The sequence below is a fragment of the Onychostoma macrolepis genome, chromosome 03, assembly GCF_012432095.1.
Source record: "Onychostoma macrolepis isolate SWU-2019 chromosome 03, ASM1243209v1, whole genome shotgun sequence".
In the NCBI taxonomy this organism is placed as follows: Eukaryota; Metazoa; Chordata; class Actinopteri; order Cypriniformes; family Cyprinidae; genus Onychostoma; species Onychostoma macrolepis.
Window position 1 is genome coordinate 24,153,128 of NC_081157.1, and position 18,053 is coordinate 24,171,180.

General features: G+C 35.8%; 2 protein-coding genes across 5 annotated transcripts; both read left to right on the plus strand.

The window, feature by feature from the left end:
• The first annotated feature begins 2,296 nt into the window (after positions 1-2,296).
• Positions 2,297-5,157, plus strand: LOC131536941 (serine/threonine-protein kinase/endoribonuclease ire-1-like). 2 transcript variants are annotated; one of them, XM_058770147.1, is made up of 4 exons: positions 2,297-2,463; positions 3,221-3,384; positions 3,565-3,785; positions 4,412-5,157. In XM_058770147.1, exons 1-4 carry the CDS (start codon positions 2,319-2,321, stop codon positions 4,569-4,571), a joined length of 690 nt encoding a protein of 229 aa, XP_058626130.1. In that variant the 5' UTR covers positions 2,297-2,318; the 3' UTR covers positions 4,572-5,157. The 2 variants fall into 2 exon arrangements, with proteins under 2 accessions (XP_058626130.1, XP_058626131.1); XM_058770148.1 differs by having other exon boundaries at positions 3,565-3,750.
• Positions 5,158-11,074: 5,917 nt separating this feature from the next.
• On the plus strand, positions 11,075-17,319 carry LOC131536953 (serine/threonine-protein kinase/endoribonuclease ire-1-like). Of its 3 annotated transcripts, none has more exons than XM_058770170.1 (10): positions 11,075-11,287; positions 11,770-11,789; positions 11,973-12,224; positions 12,306-12,833; positions 12,982-13,139; positions 13,506-13,726; positions 14,471-14,644; positions 15,685-15,796; positions 15,982-16,070; positions 16,249-17,319. In XM_058770170.1, exons 2-10 carry the CDS (start codon positions 11,777-11,779, stop codon positions 16,349-16,351), a joined length of 1,650 nt encoding a protein of 549 aa, XP_058626153.1. In that variant the 5' UTR covers positions 11,075-11,287; positions 11,770-11,776; the 3' UTR covers positions 16,352-17,319. The 3 variants fall into 3 exon arrangements, with proteins under 3 accessions (XP_058626153.1, XP_058626155.1, XP_058626154.1); XM_058770172.1 differs by having other exon boundaries at positions 15,982-16,088; positions 16,249-16,379; XM_058770171.1 differs by lacking the exon at positions 11,770-11,789.
• The last annotated feature ends 734 nt before the right edge of the window (positions 17,320-18,053 follow it).

Here is an 18,053-nt window from a genome sequence, read left to right on the forward strand (position 1 = left end):
GATTGGCAGTTCTTTTAACCAATCACCGGGCATCCGCCCATCTGACAAGTAGACCAATAGAATCCTGTTCTGTATCCTACGTGTAACTATTCAAAAATATTAAAAACAGGAAAAAAAATCGTTATGAAATTGCATAACAGCAATTGAGGAGACTGATTAGGACGAATCGGTTCGGTCAAAGCTCACTCTTGTGATTTTGATTTGTCACTCTTGTGACAAACGCGGTGAGAATCGGTTCGAACGAATCAATACAAAGGAAAAGATCCGGTTGAGAAGAAAAGTTCAAGGTAAATTTGCTTAAAATGTCTTAACACGCCCTAAGGGTGTAACGTTAGTTATTCACTATTTGCTGATGGACACAAACTATCTTGGTGTTTGTAAATTTCCCTTTTGTTAAAATATATAGTTTTACCTCATTTTACCCCACACTTGTGATAAAATAACAAGAGGAAAAACGCGGCATGTCCGAATCGTGACTGATTACGTCTGAATGCACGGTTATCTCTTTGTTAATTTTGTTAAACAACAAAGAAAGCGGTCATTATAGGATTTATTTATTTATTTTTTAGGGCCAAAATTACATTTATTTGTACAAATACAAACAACAATGCTTTTTATTATTATTATTATTTAGTCTTGCAGCATTTACGTTTATGCATTTAACTCATTGGTCTCAAATAGGATTTATTTAAAGAGTTGAAAAAGACATCAAAACGGATAATTGGCACAATTAACATGTTTAACGCATTATTACATTATACTTAGAAATATTGTTACTAATAATTATTATTATAATTTGTTAATAATTTAGACTAATTGCCTTGACTCATGAGGTGTAGCCTATTATTGACATATGACAATATATACATATTGACATATGTAATGTACATTTATTGTATATAGACTTGTTGCATATTCTAATCATGTCTTTATTGCTTTTATCTTTTTTATTAGATTTTCTGTGTATAAGGCTTGCCGTTTTTAACGACACTGAACAAAAACAATGGAGCAGCAGCGTAAGTTTTAAACTGACACCCCAAACCCAAGTTTAACCTGACTAAACCAAATAGCTTTAAAATGTAGATCATATAGCTACACCATTCTGTATTAGTTCACTATGATGAGTAGGACTCTCTTAATTGGTGATTTTTAACTGATGACAGAATTTTCCTTTTTGGGTGAACTGCCCCTTTAAACTCCTTTAATGGATATTTACACTCTGCAGTATTGCTCACATTGCATATGGCAAATATTCTGGTTTAACTGTCATTTATTTTTCAGATGCTGAGTTTGTGGACCGTTACCGTGTCGAGCTCATCCAAAGGGTTACTGCTGTGATGCCCATTGCCGATTCACTGAACGCTGTTGGGATAATTCACGATGAAACATACGCAAATATTTTTGCAGCCTTTACAAGTATGGCTAAAATGAGACTGTTACTTCATGCTCTGAACACCAACAAAGCAAAATCTGCTTTTTATCGTTTTCTCAACGTTAATGAGTCCTTCCTGGTTGAAGATCTTAAACGAGAAGGTGAGAGAGAGTAGGACGCATACAACACATATAAGGCAAAACGCAACTGGCACAGATTCTAGATCTGATCGGATGTTCATACTTTTGCTTGTAGCTTATCATTTTTATGCATACTATGTTTACGCTGCTTGTACTACATTTTTTTGATTAATTTGTGTGGTTACATAATTATAATTTCATTGTCACAAATTACTGAGATACAGAGCAGTTAACTTAAAGAAACACTGGTGGAAACACAATAAATATTTGGAACATGCATAACCTTTACATATTTTCTTATACTTTCTACAATTTTGAAGGAATTGAACGGGGAATGGCAGGGGCATCTGCACAGACCTCATCAGAAGTACTGGAAACTGACGCTCACCCTCAAAATGCTACAGTACAGATGGAAGCTATCCAACAGGGGACTGAGGACCAACAAATCCCCCGTTGGAACAGAAACAGATCCGATACAAGACATAGAACAAAAATAGAGGAGCTGTTAAGAGAGACTGGCATACAAAGAGTAGGGAACCTCTGCTTTTACAAAGATGCAAAGTACATGATTGGCTCTGGAGGAAGCGGCACACAAGTGTATATTGGCGTGTGTGAAGATGGCATTGAGGTGGCCGTTAAAATAATAACCAAGAACCCAAAGAACATCAAAGACTTTAAAAATGAACTGAGTCATTTGCAAGATTCAAAGCTTGAAAGCCCATATATCGTCAGGTATGTGACCTGTGCAGAGGATAAAGACTTACTATCTTGCAAATCAGCTTTGTGAATATGATCTAGTGGACTACATGGAATATCTTCGTCAGCCAGAGCAAAGGGACAGAAAAGAGACCACTTTGAGGAGAATAGTGAAGGAGATGCTTCTTGGCCTTCAAGTTCTTCACCGTGCTGGAGTGGTACATCGTGATATAAAGCCTAGAAATGTTTTGATGGGTATTAATATACATTTATTTATTTTTTTCTGTTTCTTTTTTTGGAATAATAATCTTTACTGTTGATTTGGAGAAATTTAGCATCATCAATGGATCCTCTGCAGTGAATGGGTGCCGTCAGAATGAGAGTCCAAACAGCTGATAAAAACATCACATTTATTCACAAGTAATCCACACCACTCCAGTCCATCATTTAATGTCTTGTGAAGCGAAAGCTGCATGTCTGTAAGAAACAAATCCATCATCAAGACCATTGAGTCCTCTATCCATGATATCGCTTTCTCCAGTGAAAAAGTCGTCTCTTCTGAATCAGGAGAGAAATATGCACAGATCAAGCACTATGTACTAGCAAAAACAGTTCTAAACAAATGTTTTGATGCAAGAGGACAACAGGAGATGGACTTTTTCACTGGGGGAAGAGTTATGGATTAGCTGTTTGGACTCTCATTCTGACGGCACCCATTCACTGCAGAGCATTCATTGATGAGCAAGTGATGCAATGCTAAAATTCTCCAAATCTGTTCTGATTAAGAAACACACTCATCTACATCTTGGATGGCCTGAGAGTGAGTAAATTTTCAACCAATTTAAATTTTTGACTGAACTAATCCTTTAAAGCAATCGTTCAACTAAAAACTTAGCTTCTGTTGTCCCGGTTTTGTCCCAAACCAGTTTAACAACAGCTGGTCCCCATCCACTTTAAAATGACAACAGAATTTTAATTCAGTATATTCAAAACTCTAACTTATTCCTAATAGACAAAGAAGAAAGGGCGAGGCTGGCTGACTTTGGCATAAGTCGCAAACTGGAGGAGGGGAAAACCACAGTGTATACTGACAGAGCTGGTACACAAGGCTGGGAGGCAACCGAGATTGTAAATCAGACAGAAAAAGGCAGATACAAAATGAGCTCAGACATCCAGGTTTGTGAAATATCATGAATGAACTGCAGCCATGATTACAATGAGATCATCTTAATAAGAGTATTTATTATCAGTTTAGTTCAGATTATTTGTGATTACTTACACTTTTCCTACTCTAATCATGTCCAGTGGTTAGTATTGTGCAGTTTTCCCTGTTAGATCACTTTGTTTTTGCATCAGGTAGCAGGGATGTTAACCTATTACGTCCTCTCTGACGGGAAACATCCGTTTGGTGATGTCATCCGCCGTGAGATGAACATTTCAGAAGGGAAATATAGTCTTGGCGATATTCAAGATATTGCAGCAAAGGATCTCATAGCATGGATGATCAACAAAGAACCAGCAGAGAGACCAACCATCGACAAGGTCCTAAATCACCCTTATTTCTGGGATGATAAACGGTAAATTATGATTAATGTTTGATCCTTAGGAAGAAAATATGTGCTCCTTATTCTTGCTTCTACCACTGAAAGTGGCAGTTACATGAAACTGTAAGGTGTTTCTTCATTATCACTATCTTCTGCTTACTCTTTCTCTGCATCCTTTTACTCATTTACTTCTTGCTCCTTTGATGTGTTGATTTCCAGTATTCCAGATGCTGTTTGTACCTGATTCTCTGGCAAAAAGTGTCTCTCTCTCATACTGAGCCACTTGCAGCATCTTGTTTCTAGACTTTGGGCTTTTTATTATCTCGCCATCTGTCCTGAGCTGTCAGTCTGCATCAGTTCTGATCCTCCTTCAGACAGCTCTACAACGTGCTGCTTTGCTGCCTGTTAGTAAGAGTACATTGTTATATTTCCCTATTAGTAACAGTAGGCCAAGTCAGGGAAATTTTCAGTCATAAATTCCCTGACTAGCCCTCATATTTATGCACCAGTCTTTCTCTGAAAGAAGAATTAGATCATTATTATATAATTGATCTGTGCAGAAATGATGTGAACTCATCCCTGAACATGCTGTATGCCTTCACAATCTTGTTTTTCCTTCAGGATAAGAGAGGTTCTTCACAATCTTGTTTTTCCTTCAGGATAAGAGAGGTTCTTCACAATCTGGGTAATAAAGAGGAAGTCCAGGAATACAAAAACTACGAAAACAATAAAAAGCTTTATGACACTGTACAAAAACACACAGAGGGAAAAGCCTTTTCTGACTGGAAGACAAAGGTGAGCAATGACTTCTTCACCTAAACGTAAGAGATGTGTTTTCCTCTCCTTGCTAAATTGCTGATTGGTTCAGTTAAGGTTGTGTTTGGACTATTAACAGCACAGCAAACTAGATTAGTGATACTTAACTGGTACTATGTAGTACTAGTGACCCCAAACTGGGTTGTAGGGTTCTCTCTTATGTTCGGACAGAGGGGGAAATCAATGCACTTAACCATTTTCAGTAAATTTAAATTATATTGATTATAAAAACAGGGTTGTATTTTCCTACACTTGCATAGTGTTGCAATTTATGTTTTTAACTAATTTTTAACAATTTATGCTTTCAACTTGCTTGCTTGTTTATATTCATTGACTCAGTGCTGTAATGCTGAATGAATGCTATTTGTATAATGTGAAATGATTTGTAAAAACAGTCACAGAGTGTGTCTTCTGAAGATCACATACTGTACACTATGTGATAAAAGGACAGTTCAAGCACAAATGACAATTCGGTCATCATTTACTGACCCATCATGACCCTCGGTTTATATCCTTTATTTTATTTTGTTTTTAGTTTCCAAGACTTTTTTTCTTGCACTGGAATTTTGAATAAAACTCTTCATATTGATTTCTGACTCTTGAGTGTTTGTTTTAACATTTAAAATATGGACAGGTTCGTCTGTCCATTGTGTGAGGAGGATTCCAACGGTTGACTAGCAATTCATCTGCTGCTGTGAGAGCAGCTAACAGTAAACATCTTTGTTGGACGGACAAGAAGTCCCAAAAGTCATTCATAAAAAAATAGCGCGGAATCAAACATATCTCAGTACCCAACAAATATAACTCTCCTGTGAGAGCTGAGACCAAAAAGGTGAGAGAGAGGGGCACTCCCAAAGAAACAATGCGAAAACGTGCCTAAAGATCCTTGCGAACAAAGATTACACTTAGGAGAAGATAACAGATTCATATTCAGAAAAAAAAAAAGCTTGAGAGTGTGATTCCTTTGGTCCAGATCTATCTAGGATATGCGACATTACAGAATTCGTATCTACACCCAATACAATTTCAAAATCAATATTAGGACACCCTTGGTTTTAGTATTCGAAGAGAAGTGAGATACCACTTCATAAAACGTATTATTACACCTGCGTATATCCTCCTCTTTCAAATGGGATTCTCGCACTAACACTATATCAATCCTTCTTCTTCGCAAAAAATCCAGAAAACCTGTACGTCTGTGAGGGCCATTTAGGCCATTAATATTACAACTCAGAATATTAAGGTCAGTCATAGGTATCGAACAGAATTACTGCATAATAAGACAAAATACAAGTTTGAAAATAAAACCAGTAGAGTCTACCATTAAACCACCCCCTACCCCCACCCTTCCCGTCACTATAAAAAAAAAACATAAATACATTGTCATGAACGATGGCCGATCAAACCAAGAACAAACCTTGATCTGCCAGCACCCCTTAATATGATCCGTGGCGTCAACAAAAACCTGCACATTACTGAAGCACCAACATTGGCCCCATAGTCACATATTGACTGGGTAGTATCTCTATTTAAAATAAATAAAAATAAACAAATACATTTTTTTTTTACATTTAAAAAAGGAGAGAGAGAGAAGGAATACAACTAAAACATAAATAAAATAACATCATAATCAGTAAGCAATACTGTATGCACAATGAAAGCTTCTAGTAACTATGAATTAAGAAGTGAACATTAAAGTGAACAGTGGAAAACACAGTCACTTAATCATTCTCCGATTAGACAGCAAATATCCAGCTTTGAAGCTCACTGAGAGTTGGTGGATGAATGGGATCTGAGAAAAACTCAAATCTAGCTTCTTCTGGGGAGTATAGCATTTTAGGTTCACCTTGATTGAGAATGACTTTCAGCGTTGCAGGATAAAGAAGAAAATTCTGGATGCCAGCTTCTCTCATTTCCTTCCTAACTGGCGCAAATTAGGGGTGTGTGATATTGACAAAAAAATAATATATGGATATTTTCTGGGATTTTATCGATAACAATAATCAGACGATATTTTGAGTGTGTTATTGTGCTGGTATCTTAAGGACTGCCGTGGACAGCTGACTCCTAAAGTTTTTGATATTCTTCATATTCTGTGTGGTGGTCAGTTCACACTGATAGAAATGTATCTTTTAAACTGATTTTTACATTTTATGGGCATTTTTACCTTTACAAAGCCATTTTTTCTAAAAGTGTCCATTATCTTTTGAGTCACATTCTTACATTTAATCAGTGAATTAGAATAATAAGACATTTGGGCTGTTACCAAGCAAATGAAACCAACACAGAAGCTGCACCTGAAGTAGCATTTAGATGCGTTTACACACTGTTTAATGCAGGACAGGAACGCATTTAACCTGCAATTACAAATGCATAATATTTTGATATATTACACAAAACGTAGAACACTGATATTTGAAATTATTTAAAACATGGGGGGGAAAAGTAGAAATGTGAAAATAAAACTGCCAGTAGGTGGCAGCAAATCACTGTTAATAATGCCGAGTTCACACTGCACAATTTTCAAACTCGTCGGATCGCCATTGTTTTCACACCGCGTGACTATCTGGGGTAGCATTCAGTCGCTGCTGTGTTCACATTGCACGATGGATTGGCGACAGGGGCTTTCACATTGCATGACTTCACAATGGGAAGAATCGCCGACAACTCTGTCTGATCCACAAACTACATTTCACACCAAAACACACGCGAGAAGTGAGAACCTGCGTGCATTAGCCCGTTGTTCTCCAGTGACTGGAATCATTTTTAAAAAATATAGCCCGCAAATTGTCTGTGCACTGAAAAAAAAAAAAAAAAAAACGATTATGCAGGAGGGAGATGCAGGGATTGTGTGTTCTGCAAAGAGGTGGAGGTAAATAATAATTTTGCAGTAACTGTTATGCTGATGTTGCGGCTGGTCAAGCAAATGTTTGTGCTTGTTTCTGTATGATATAATTGTACATATATCTATTAAAATACTGATATTTTGGTCTATAACTCCTCCCCAAACTTCCCTCTTGCCTGTATCTTGCTCTCTCATTGGCTGCAGGTTTCACGGGCGTCGGCGACTTGTCGGCGATTCTCTCAGATCGCGTCTTTGATAATTTACACTGCGCAACTGTCACTCGTGTGAACCAGCAGCAAATTGCCTTCGATTTGGGGCATTTGTCGGCGATTTATCAAAACCTGTCGGCGAGTGAAAAAGCGGGCTAAAATCCTGCAGTGTGAACTCGGCATAAGTGAGTCATTGCGATTGAACCGAATCATGTAAACGGTTGATTCATTCAGGAACGAAACACCATCATGTTGCTCAGAGACGAAAAACAGTGCTGTGGCTGTGTTTGGAATGATTTTTGTTGTAGAAATAGAGCAAAAACAGGCAATATGGTTAAAAATAAATAAATAAATAAAAATAAATAAATCACATTTGTAATCATGGTAATTTTTGGAGAAAAACGGCACTCTTTGTGTGAAATTTATTAACTATATGAAGTGGTATAAATATATACACACATATATACATTTTCTGCCCCCATGTCTTGAATTTGTGATCATTCTAAATGCATTATATTAGACTGAATCATGCAGTGAAAGAACACACTCTAAATGCGCACGCGCACTAGTATAGACTTCTTCATGTAAGCTTGCACTCCGTAGGGGTGTTTTGAATAGCTTTTGTAAAAGACTCATGTCAAATCGCACATCGTTAAAACAACAATTACGATATTATCGCAGATGATATATATCGCACATATATATATATATATTATATATATATTTGCAGAAACATAACTTCGTTTTTATATATATATATACATATATATATATATATACATATATATATATATATACACATATATATATATACATACATACATACATATATACATATATACATATATACATATATATATATATATATACATATACAGTGAGGAAAATAAGTATTTGAACACCCTGCTATTTTGCAAGTTCTCCCACTTAGAAATCATGGAGGGGTCTGAAATTGTCATCGTAGGTGCATGTCCACTGTGAGAGACATAATCTAAAAAAAAAAATCCAGAAATCACAATGTATGATTTTTTAACTATTTATTTGTATGTTTTGACACAATCTGTATTGTTAAAAGCGCTATATAAATAAAGGTGACTTGACTTAATCTAGAACTACAGTAACATGTTCACACAGCGCACACAACACCTCTGCACTTCCGATTTCTCCCAATATGGGGACTGGAGACTTGTCAGTCAATAAATGGGAAAATAATTAAACACTGCGTCTTCAGAGTTGGTATTTTGGCTTTATATAGGATCAGACACTTGCACTTAATTTCTTAAAATCATACTCAAATGGAGTTAACAAGGTCTTTGACTACGGAATGACAGAGATCTGTGTTTTGTCCATCATTAGAACGGCCGCATCTGAGGTAGTAAATAAATAGCATCACGTTTTCATTAGTTTGCAGGTTTAAAGTTTATTGTAGCTATATGGGCACTCAGTTTCTCTTGTTGTTTAATACATTTGACCAAAATCTCAGGATATAAAAGATGAACCGCTATACACAGGATATTTAAAACGTACAAAAGTGTATTGGCTACAACTAGACACCAAATGCTAAGATAGACTGCTCTTTAAACATACAAAAACATTAGCCTTTATAGACAGCGTTTCTTGAGTAAAGGAAACACTGCTCTTATTCAAACATCAGTTCTTTATTTAGCTAACCTTGCATTGTGAAGAAGTAGACGTCTGTCTTCAAACTGCGCGTCGCAGCCAATAGACTGTAAGGTGGCGGCGCTTCATTCTGAATGGAGGCGGGGTGGAGTTATGAGGTTTGACTGACAATTTGAGGATCCAATGGCGTTACGAGGTTTAGTCACAAGCTCTTTTGAATGCTTTTCATTGGTTAAATATTTGTAAACCCCACAAACAGACATAACGATGACCAATAGCACTGATTTAAAATAATAATAACAAATATAATAGAGAGATGGAATTTTAGATAATTTTCCACGGCACACCAGACAACCTGTCACGGCACACTAGTGTGCCGCGGCACAGTGGTTGGGAAACTGGATTACATCACATCAAGGTTTCCCAAACTAGGGTTCGTAAAGGAACTGCAGGGGGTTGTGAGTTTAATGAAAAGCTGACTATTAATTAAATCATAAAAAATTAAAATTAAAATAAATAATTTTAAAACAAACTCCCTTTAGAGGAAAGTCGGCGGCCATATTTGCAATGCTTCCGGGCAGCTCATACAAGACCTATTTTAATGAATGGGGGAATCCTGAAATCTCAAATCAGCAACACAAATCTGAAATTAATTGCCCCATGAATGTTGTTTCTTGTGCTCAAATAGCCTTTAAGAAGCTTATTTTTCAGGCTAGAACAGCCAATGCGCATGCGGATGCATAACATGCATATATTGCGCATGTGCATTGGCTGGTCTAGTCAGGTTTCTATGGGAAATTTGGCTCTTTCATTTAGAAGGTGGGACTAATTTCTCCCATTCATACAGGAGTGAACAGTCTTTGTATTTCTATAGTCTTTGTTAACACACAGTGACATCTGGTGGCCAACCAGGGCCGTGACACCGTCAACATGCAAGTGTAATACTTAATTCTTGAAATATTTATGCTAAAATCTCAGGGGTACTTAAAGCAAATATATTTGGTGAATAAAGTCTAGATGACAAAAAGTTTTGGAATGCCTATGACTAATAAATAACGTGAATATGTGCATTGTAATTAGTTATAATTAATAATAGCCTGATCTTTGTGTGAATGTCCACAAAACTGGACTATATAATATGTAAATAATCGGTAGGCTATTTTAGAAAGGAAAATTTAAAATATGGAAAAGAGAAATTAGGGAGAATCAATGAATGATGAATAATTTATTGCTATTGTGTGAATAATATGTAATCATGTAATCCATAAAAAAGTAACTGTAGTCTGATTACGAGTATTTTAAAATATAATTTACTCTAATTACAAGTAGCTACTACTTAATTTTTGGAATCTGATTACGTAATCCAGATTACATGTAATCAGTTACCCAGCTCTGATCACATGCGGAAAATTCGGATCCGATTTGAGCTGCGGATGCGTTAAAATAGTATTTGAACTTCTGCGGCTAGACCGGATGTGATGTATTCTATTAAAAACTATGAGTGTCAGGTTAGAATTACCAATATTTTGTTCACTTTAACATTATTCTTTAAACACTATTTCTGTAAAATGGTACTTTAGAATAATTATGGCAGAAATAATTATTTTATAATTATTAAATTACTACGTTGATTAGCCCCATAAAACCTACTATGTTTATATTTTGTGGATCATTTGTTTTGTGTCGATTCATTACTTATATTCATTAAAATCATTAATTTGACCATGGTGAGTATGCCGGTTTGAAAGTACTGTGTGACTGCCACTAGAGGAGAAATGCTTACTGTTGCGTGCAGTGGAAAGGCAGCTTTACGTTTGTAATTAGGACTCATGCTGATTGGCTGCCTTGTTTTCCTCTTCCGCACTCATCGCAGCTTCATGTTTCGCCTGCCAAGCGTCCTGATTTCTACACGAATAGAAGTTAAATACGTGATTATTAATAAACTAGAGGTATGTGAAACTCACATCTGTAATGTTAATGGCACCCAATATGAGTGTTTATTAGCTGCTGGATTATTGTGCCCTGCTTGACTGACTGCGCTCTTGGTAAGTTTTGTAAAGTAATTCCTTTCGATTTCAAATAAGTAAAGTCGACGTGTTTATATCAGGAACTCTAGTCGAAATTGTTAAATAAATAAATACAAATACTGTTTTCTTTATGTACAATGACTTGGTGACAACATGATAGGGGGCATGTTGTCACACTACTCGGGGTAAGTTGTCACAGTCGAACATGCTATTAAAACAGCCGACTGTAGGAAGCAAAACAATTATGGCCAAAAAAAAAATATTATAATGATTTTGGCTGACAGAAATGACAGTGTGTGAAAACTCGCTCCAACTTGATGCTTATAACATGTAAAGTGCCCTTGTTGTAGTTCATTAGTTCAACCTTTCAGTTAAAATCTGTTTTGACTATGACTGCATTTGTTTTTGATTTAAATGATTAAGAATATTCAATAATTAATATAAAGCAGCATGCTAATATTTTTGTGTTACTTTTTTGTCTTCGCAATTTTACACTGAAGAAAAACAATGGAACATCAGCGTAAGTTTTATATTCACTTCAACTTCAGTGCACCACATTTTAAATAATATTGGCACAGATTTAATTCACTTGATGGCTTACTAGTTTATTTGTTGTTGTTTTTTACCGGGTACTGAAGGTGAGAAATGGTTGATAACCGCCTTTTTAACTGAATGATATTTGATATTTATTTATTTGATATAGATGCTGAGTTTGTGGACACACATTATGAGGCTCTCATTCAGAGAGCTACGTCTGTGATGCTCATCACTGATAAGCTGTATGAAAACAGAAATATTACCTGGGAAGTGAATTCGAAGATCACAAAGGCGACTTCTAAAAAGACTCAAATGAGAGTGCTTCTGGACGCTGTCAGATCTGGAGGACCTGCATTAAAATCTGCTTTTTACAAAGTACTGCAAGAAGTTGAGCCTGATTTCATTCGAGGACTTGCAGGTAGGGTGTTAGTGGAAAAAATGAAGAAAACTATTTATTTAAACCATATATATTTTCAGATTTGATCTTTTGATTTTGCAGGGCCATCCTCACAGACAGACAGACCTGAAGATGATATCGTCAGGTGGAACCCATCCTCAATAAAGTACGAAAGTAAAATAGATGAGCTCCGGAAAGATTCCTCCAGAAAGAAAGTCGGGAACCTCTACTTTTCTAGAAGTAATAAATACATTATTGGCTCTGGAGGAAGTGGCAAAGTATATCTTGGCCTGAAGGAAGATGGCACTGAGGTGGCAATTAAACGAATAATCAAGGACCAACAGGAAAGCAAATGCTTTGAAAATGAACTAAAGTATCTACGAGATTTAAATCTTGAGAGTAAGAACATTGTCAGGTATGTGGACTTAGCAGAGGATGAAGACTTTTATTATCTTGCGCTACAGCTTTGTGAATATGATATGGAGGATTACATGGAAAATCTTCATCAGGAAGAACAAGACAAAGACACGGCTTTGAGGAGAATAGTGAAGGAGATGCTTCTTGGCCTTAAAGTTCTTCACTGTGCTGGAGTGATACATCGCGATATAAAGCCTGGAAATGTTTTGATAGGTATTAAAAATAGGTTTTACTGCTTTTGTAGTTTTACAAGGAATTTTTTATTACGAAGTAATGTTTTCATTCAAGAATTCTCATTTCATTCTTTGTATTCATTGAAGAATACAGGTGACTTAAAAACTCTGTAACATACTCTCAACAGACTCAGGAAAAAATGCAAGGCTGGCTGACTTTGGCATAAGTCGCAAACTGGAGGAGGGCAAAAGCACAGTACATACTGCTAGAGCTGGTACACAAGGCTGGGAAGCAACAGAGATCCTGAATCAAGAAACAGGTTACAAGCAGAACTCAGACATCCAGGTCTGTGAAATATCAAGATGAATTTGAACTCTAATATTTTAAGTTGCTATTATCTGAAAACCTTAAATCAATAACAATGATTTTAATATGTATGATAAAAAAAAAATTTTTTTTAAAGAAGTCTCTAATGTTCGAAGCTGCATTTATTTGATTAAAAAACTGTAAAAACAGTAGAAAATAAAGATAATTAAAAAAATTAAATGACTTTTCAATATTTATAATGTAATTTTGAAAGTGTATGAAGATAAATAATGACAGAATTATTCCTTCAAATGAACAAACACAGAAAAAAACATTTCTTTATTAAATATGACTGATAAAATGGCATGTGATTCTGGTCATCATAGTCTGCTCTGTTTAATACAGGTTGCTGGGATGTTGGTGTACTACATCCTCTCTGACGGAAAACATCCTTTTGGGGACACAAAGGATCGTGAGGAGAACATCAAGAAAGGGCAGCACTCTCTTGAAGATTTACAAGATATAGTAGCAAAGGATCTCATAGCATGGATGATCAACAGAGACCCGGCAGAGAGACCGAGCATTGATGAGGTCCTACGACACCCTTATTTCTGGGATGATAACAGGTGAGTAATAAATGATGTTCAATAGACGTTTGCAGTTTTTATCACTGTGAAGTGAAGGTTAGTTAATCTAGTATGTATCTGTTACATCTTTCTGAAGGAATATTTCACAGTTCTTGATTATGATGTTCACCACCTGCTTCTATGAGATCGATCTTATGCATGGTTTTCCACTGCATTTCTTTACCCTCAATTTCTTTTCATCTTGCTTGTTTGAAATAGTTTCTTCTGTTTATTTCCAGTTCTTCAGATGCTGTTCTTGCCTGATACTCTGAAAAAAATTACTCTTGACTCTCCTCTGAGTCACTGCCAGGATCTTGTTTCTAGATTTTGGACTCTTTAGGTTGGCATCTATCTTGAGCTGTGAGTCTGAGAATCGTAAAGAAATAGTTCACCCAAATATTACAGTTCTGTGATTATTTACTCATCCTCATACCGTTCAGTCATAAGACCCACTTTTATGATGCTATTTTGTCATTTTGAAACCTCGTTAGTTTCAGTGTGTTAAAATGTGTGGCCAGAATATTAAATATTTCCATGTTCTATGAAAGAAAGAAAGTTATAATGGTTTGGAATAATATAAAGGTGAGTAAATGATGACAGAATTTTATTTTTCAGTGAACTATCACCGCAACGTACTTCATAGAAACATGCATGTAGTTGTGTTTAATGTGCACTTTCTGAACGTTCACCCTTGTTCTGTTACTGAACTGAGCTGCTCAATGCCTGCGTTTTTCTGTCCTTCAGAAAAGATGCAGTCCTCAGGAAGCTGGGTGATAGGCCTGAAATCCAGAACTATGAGGTTTTAGCAAAACTTCGGAAACTCTACATAGAGAAAGGGCACACAGAGAGAACAGACCCAACAGAAACACTGAACATTAATGAGGCCTTCAGTGAACTGAAAATCAAGGATGAAAAGAAGTAAGTTCTAAGTTACTGAAAGAAGTCACTTTTGCTGCCCAAGGCTGCATTCATTTGATCACATATGGTAAAACAAACATTGTGAAATATTTTTAGAATTTAATATAACATTTTTCTATTTTAAAATAAATTTATTCCTGTGCTGCAAAGCTGAATTTTCAGCATCATTACTCCGGTCTTCAGTGTCACATGAGCCTTCAGAAATCATTCTAATATGCCGATTTTTTTTGCTTTAAAAACATTTTATTATTGTGAATGTTGAAAACAGTTGTGCTGCTTAATATTTTTGTGAAAATCATGATACACCATTCAAAAGTCTGGGGTAAGTAAGATTAAAAAAAATAGGTGATACTTTTATTCAGCAAGGATGCATTAAATTGATCAAAAGTTACAGTAAAGACATTTATAATGTTACAGAAGTTTGTTTGTTTGTTTGTTTTACCTTTTAATGTACCAAACTGTTTTCATCACTGATAATGATCAGAAATGTTTCTTGATCAGCAAATTAGTATATTAGCATGATTTCTGAAGGATCATGTGACACTGAAGACTGGAGTAATGATGCTGAAAATTCAGCTTTGCATCACAGGAATAAATTACATTTTAACATACATTACAATAGAAAACAGTTATTTTACATTGTACTAATATTTCACAATATTACTGTTTTGTTGTATTTTATATCAAATAAATGCAGCCTTGGTGAGCAGATTTTCGCCAGCGGATAAAAAATGATGACTATAATGTATGGCGGAAGAGCACTTCGCAGCACTTCGACCTCGGCGCAGTAATATCATCACTCCTGAAAACTCTCCCTCTGACTTCTGTCAATACAAGGAGTGATATTACTGCGCCGAGGTCGAAGTGCTCTTCCGCACTGAGACGGAAGAGCAGCTCGTCTAAGTTGAGGGAAGAACATATTGCAATATGGAAAAACAGTGGCGTTTTCCTTTAATAAATAAATTTTATTTTACATAACATAGTTTACATGAAATGTGGATCATGTACCAGGCTTTGTCTGCTCATTTATTGTCCTTCAGGAAAAACGACATCCTTACTATAGTTGGTGAGGATTTGAAGAACCTTTGGAAGCTCTTCAACACTGCGGAGGAGGTCACAAAGGGGAAAAGCTTTTCTAATTGGCAATCAGAGGTGACCAGGCAATCAGAAACTGTAAAATAGCAAGACTCACATAAACTCAAAATGAGAGCCTTCCTTTTTTGCTCTCCGCATTGGTTATTGGTTTATTCAGTGGTGTGTTGGAACTGCTAACAATGTAGCCCAGTAAAAGATCTGTGCTAGCCAAATGCCATAAACATTGTATTTTTTATTTGCAGCTTTCACAAATATGGACAGACATTAACAAAAAGCTTCCGGAGGACATTCTTGGCCTGCTGCGCGTTTTGCGCAACAAACTGGTGCATGCGTGAGTGAGACAAAAAAAGTTAATCCAGATCTCTATTTCTGTTATTTGACCCTTGTACTCATTTCAGTTCAGTTTCATTAATATCTATATAATAAGGACGTCAAGTGTCAGTGTGTTTATCTAACTGTAGTGCTTCTAATTTTCAGTTAATTTACTGTGCCTCTTTTGTTTCTAACAGAAATGTCAGAAATGAATTTGAAGAGAAGAAGATTTTTGACCTCTTCCCGGACTTTTTCATCAGTTTACACAGAGTGGCTAAAGACTTGAGTTGGAAATATTGAAGATGCTGAGAGGACATTACACCACAACATACCAAAATCATTTACATTTTTAACAATCGACATAAAACTTCTCATTATTTGAAATGGAGCAATCATTCTTTGCTAACAAGTTAAAGCGCTGTGCTTTGAATTATTACTTACAGTTTTTCACTGTTTTAATACGACTGACTTTATATTTAATGTGAATGTAACATTAAAGGTTAGCCTACTTATAACACTTTCATTGTACAGAAAGAGAGTAAAGAACATTTACATTATCAAAGAACACACTGACAGTCTATAGTTCAAGCACTCTCAAAAACTCCCATTTAAATCACTGAAGCTGTTTACACTCTGAAATTAATCTCTCACTTACAGATTCATACACATCTGCACTTTTTTTTAACGAGATAATTCACCACAAAGAGGTATTCAGTCAGTGAGCTAATGAAGAAAACACCTGCATTTTAGCGATGACTCATCTGAACACCTCTGATTGGTCATTGCATTCATAAGCTCAACAGCATCGTGTGTGATTGGTTATAATGCGCAGTGCTTTAAAAACTCAGCACCAGCGAACACAGATTTGAATTTAGCAGCTGATGGTATGACGCACTGAACGAATTAATCACGTCTGTGTGATTGTATCAAATATAGAAAATATTTTTCGGTTATTTTTTGTCTTTTGGAAGCTGCATTCAAAATCAACTTGGTTCAAAAATCGGAGGGGGTACGTGCCGCCTCACTTTGAATGGGAATGACGCCTCTGCCCTAAACCAATTTGTCAAATAAATCACACTTACTGCAAAACCAAAACAAATTCAGGTAGACACATTGCCTGGCAAGGGACAAACTGATTGATGAAGTCCTCTGGCTGGACCCAGACCTGATCCTGAGGCAGAATAATATTTCTGTTCTTTGTGTGTGTGTGTGTGTGTGTGTGTGTGTGTGTGTGTAATTGCAAAATGTTTACTACATAAAATAAATAAAAATTTGTAACTACATGCCCTGGACACTGTTCTCCATTTTTTGATTATTGTCTAATGAATCATCTTAAGTGTGTGAAATGGATTAGAAGCGATTGTTTGTTGGTCAGGGGAATTTAAGAGTCGAGGGTTCTGTGAATCTAGTAATAAGATTTGAATTAGTTTTTAAGGGTTTCAGAAAATGAGTGATGGTTATGAGAAATGTTTTAGCAATTCAGAAAAACTGGAATAACTTCATTCCTACTCCTTTCTTTATTCCTACAGCTTTTGTAGTTCAAGTGGGTAGATAAACAGATTAAAGCTAAAAAAAAAAGTGATTATATGTTCACTTTAATTACAAGAAAAGGTAAATAAGTTTGTGTTTTACTAAACTAAAATTGCAGTGGGTTTAGTAACAAAAACACATTTGGTTGAATTTTCTTTTGTGATTTCACTGTATTCAACCACTACTCAAAACACATGATAATCAAGTTTTAATCAAATCAGGGCTGTAAAGATATATTGTCTGTTTTCATAAACGCGCATTATTTTTGGTGAGAGCAGTCAATGAATGTGTCCTGTGGAAATTACACAGGGTTCAAGTCTGAAGTACACTTTAAATTTTATGCATGCTAGGATATACATACAGTGTATGTGACATAATTTCATCATCATAGTACATACATACACTTTATGTGTACAGCCACATTTTTACACCAGTGTTGCACCAAAATGAAAATAAAAACTGATAATAAACA

Bases quoted from the DNA above. Each gene is read 5' to 3' on its own strand.
- LOC131536953 (XM_058770170.1), top strand. The intron at 12,225-12,305 runs GTAGGGTGTTAG...TTGATTTTGCAG, and splicing joins TTTCATTCGAGGACTTGCAG to GGCCATCCTCACAGACAGAC. The intron at 13,140-13,505 runs GTCTGTGAAATA...TGTTTAATACAG, and splicing joins AGCAGAACTCAGACATCCAG to GTTGCTGGGATGTTGGTGTA.
- LOC131536941 (XM_058770147.1), top strand. From the start codon at position 2,319: ATGGAATATCTTCGTCAGCCAGAGCAAAGGGACAGAAAAGAGACCACT. The intron at 2,464-3,220 runs GTATTAATATAC...TATTCCTAATAG, and splicing joins GCCTAGAAATGTTTTGATGG to ACAAAGAAGAAAGGGCGAGG. The intron at 3,786-4,411 runs GTAAATTATGAT...TTTTTCCTTCAG, and splicing joins TATTTCTGGGATGATAAACG to GATAAGAGAGGTTCTTCACA.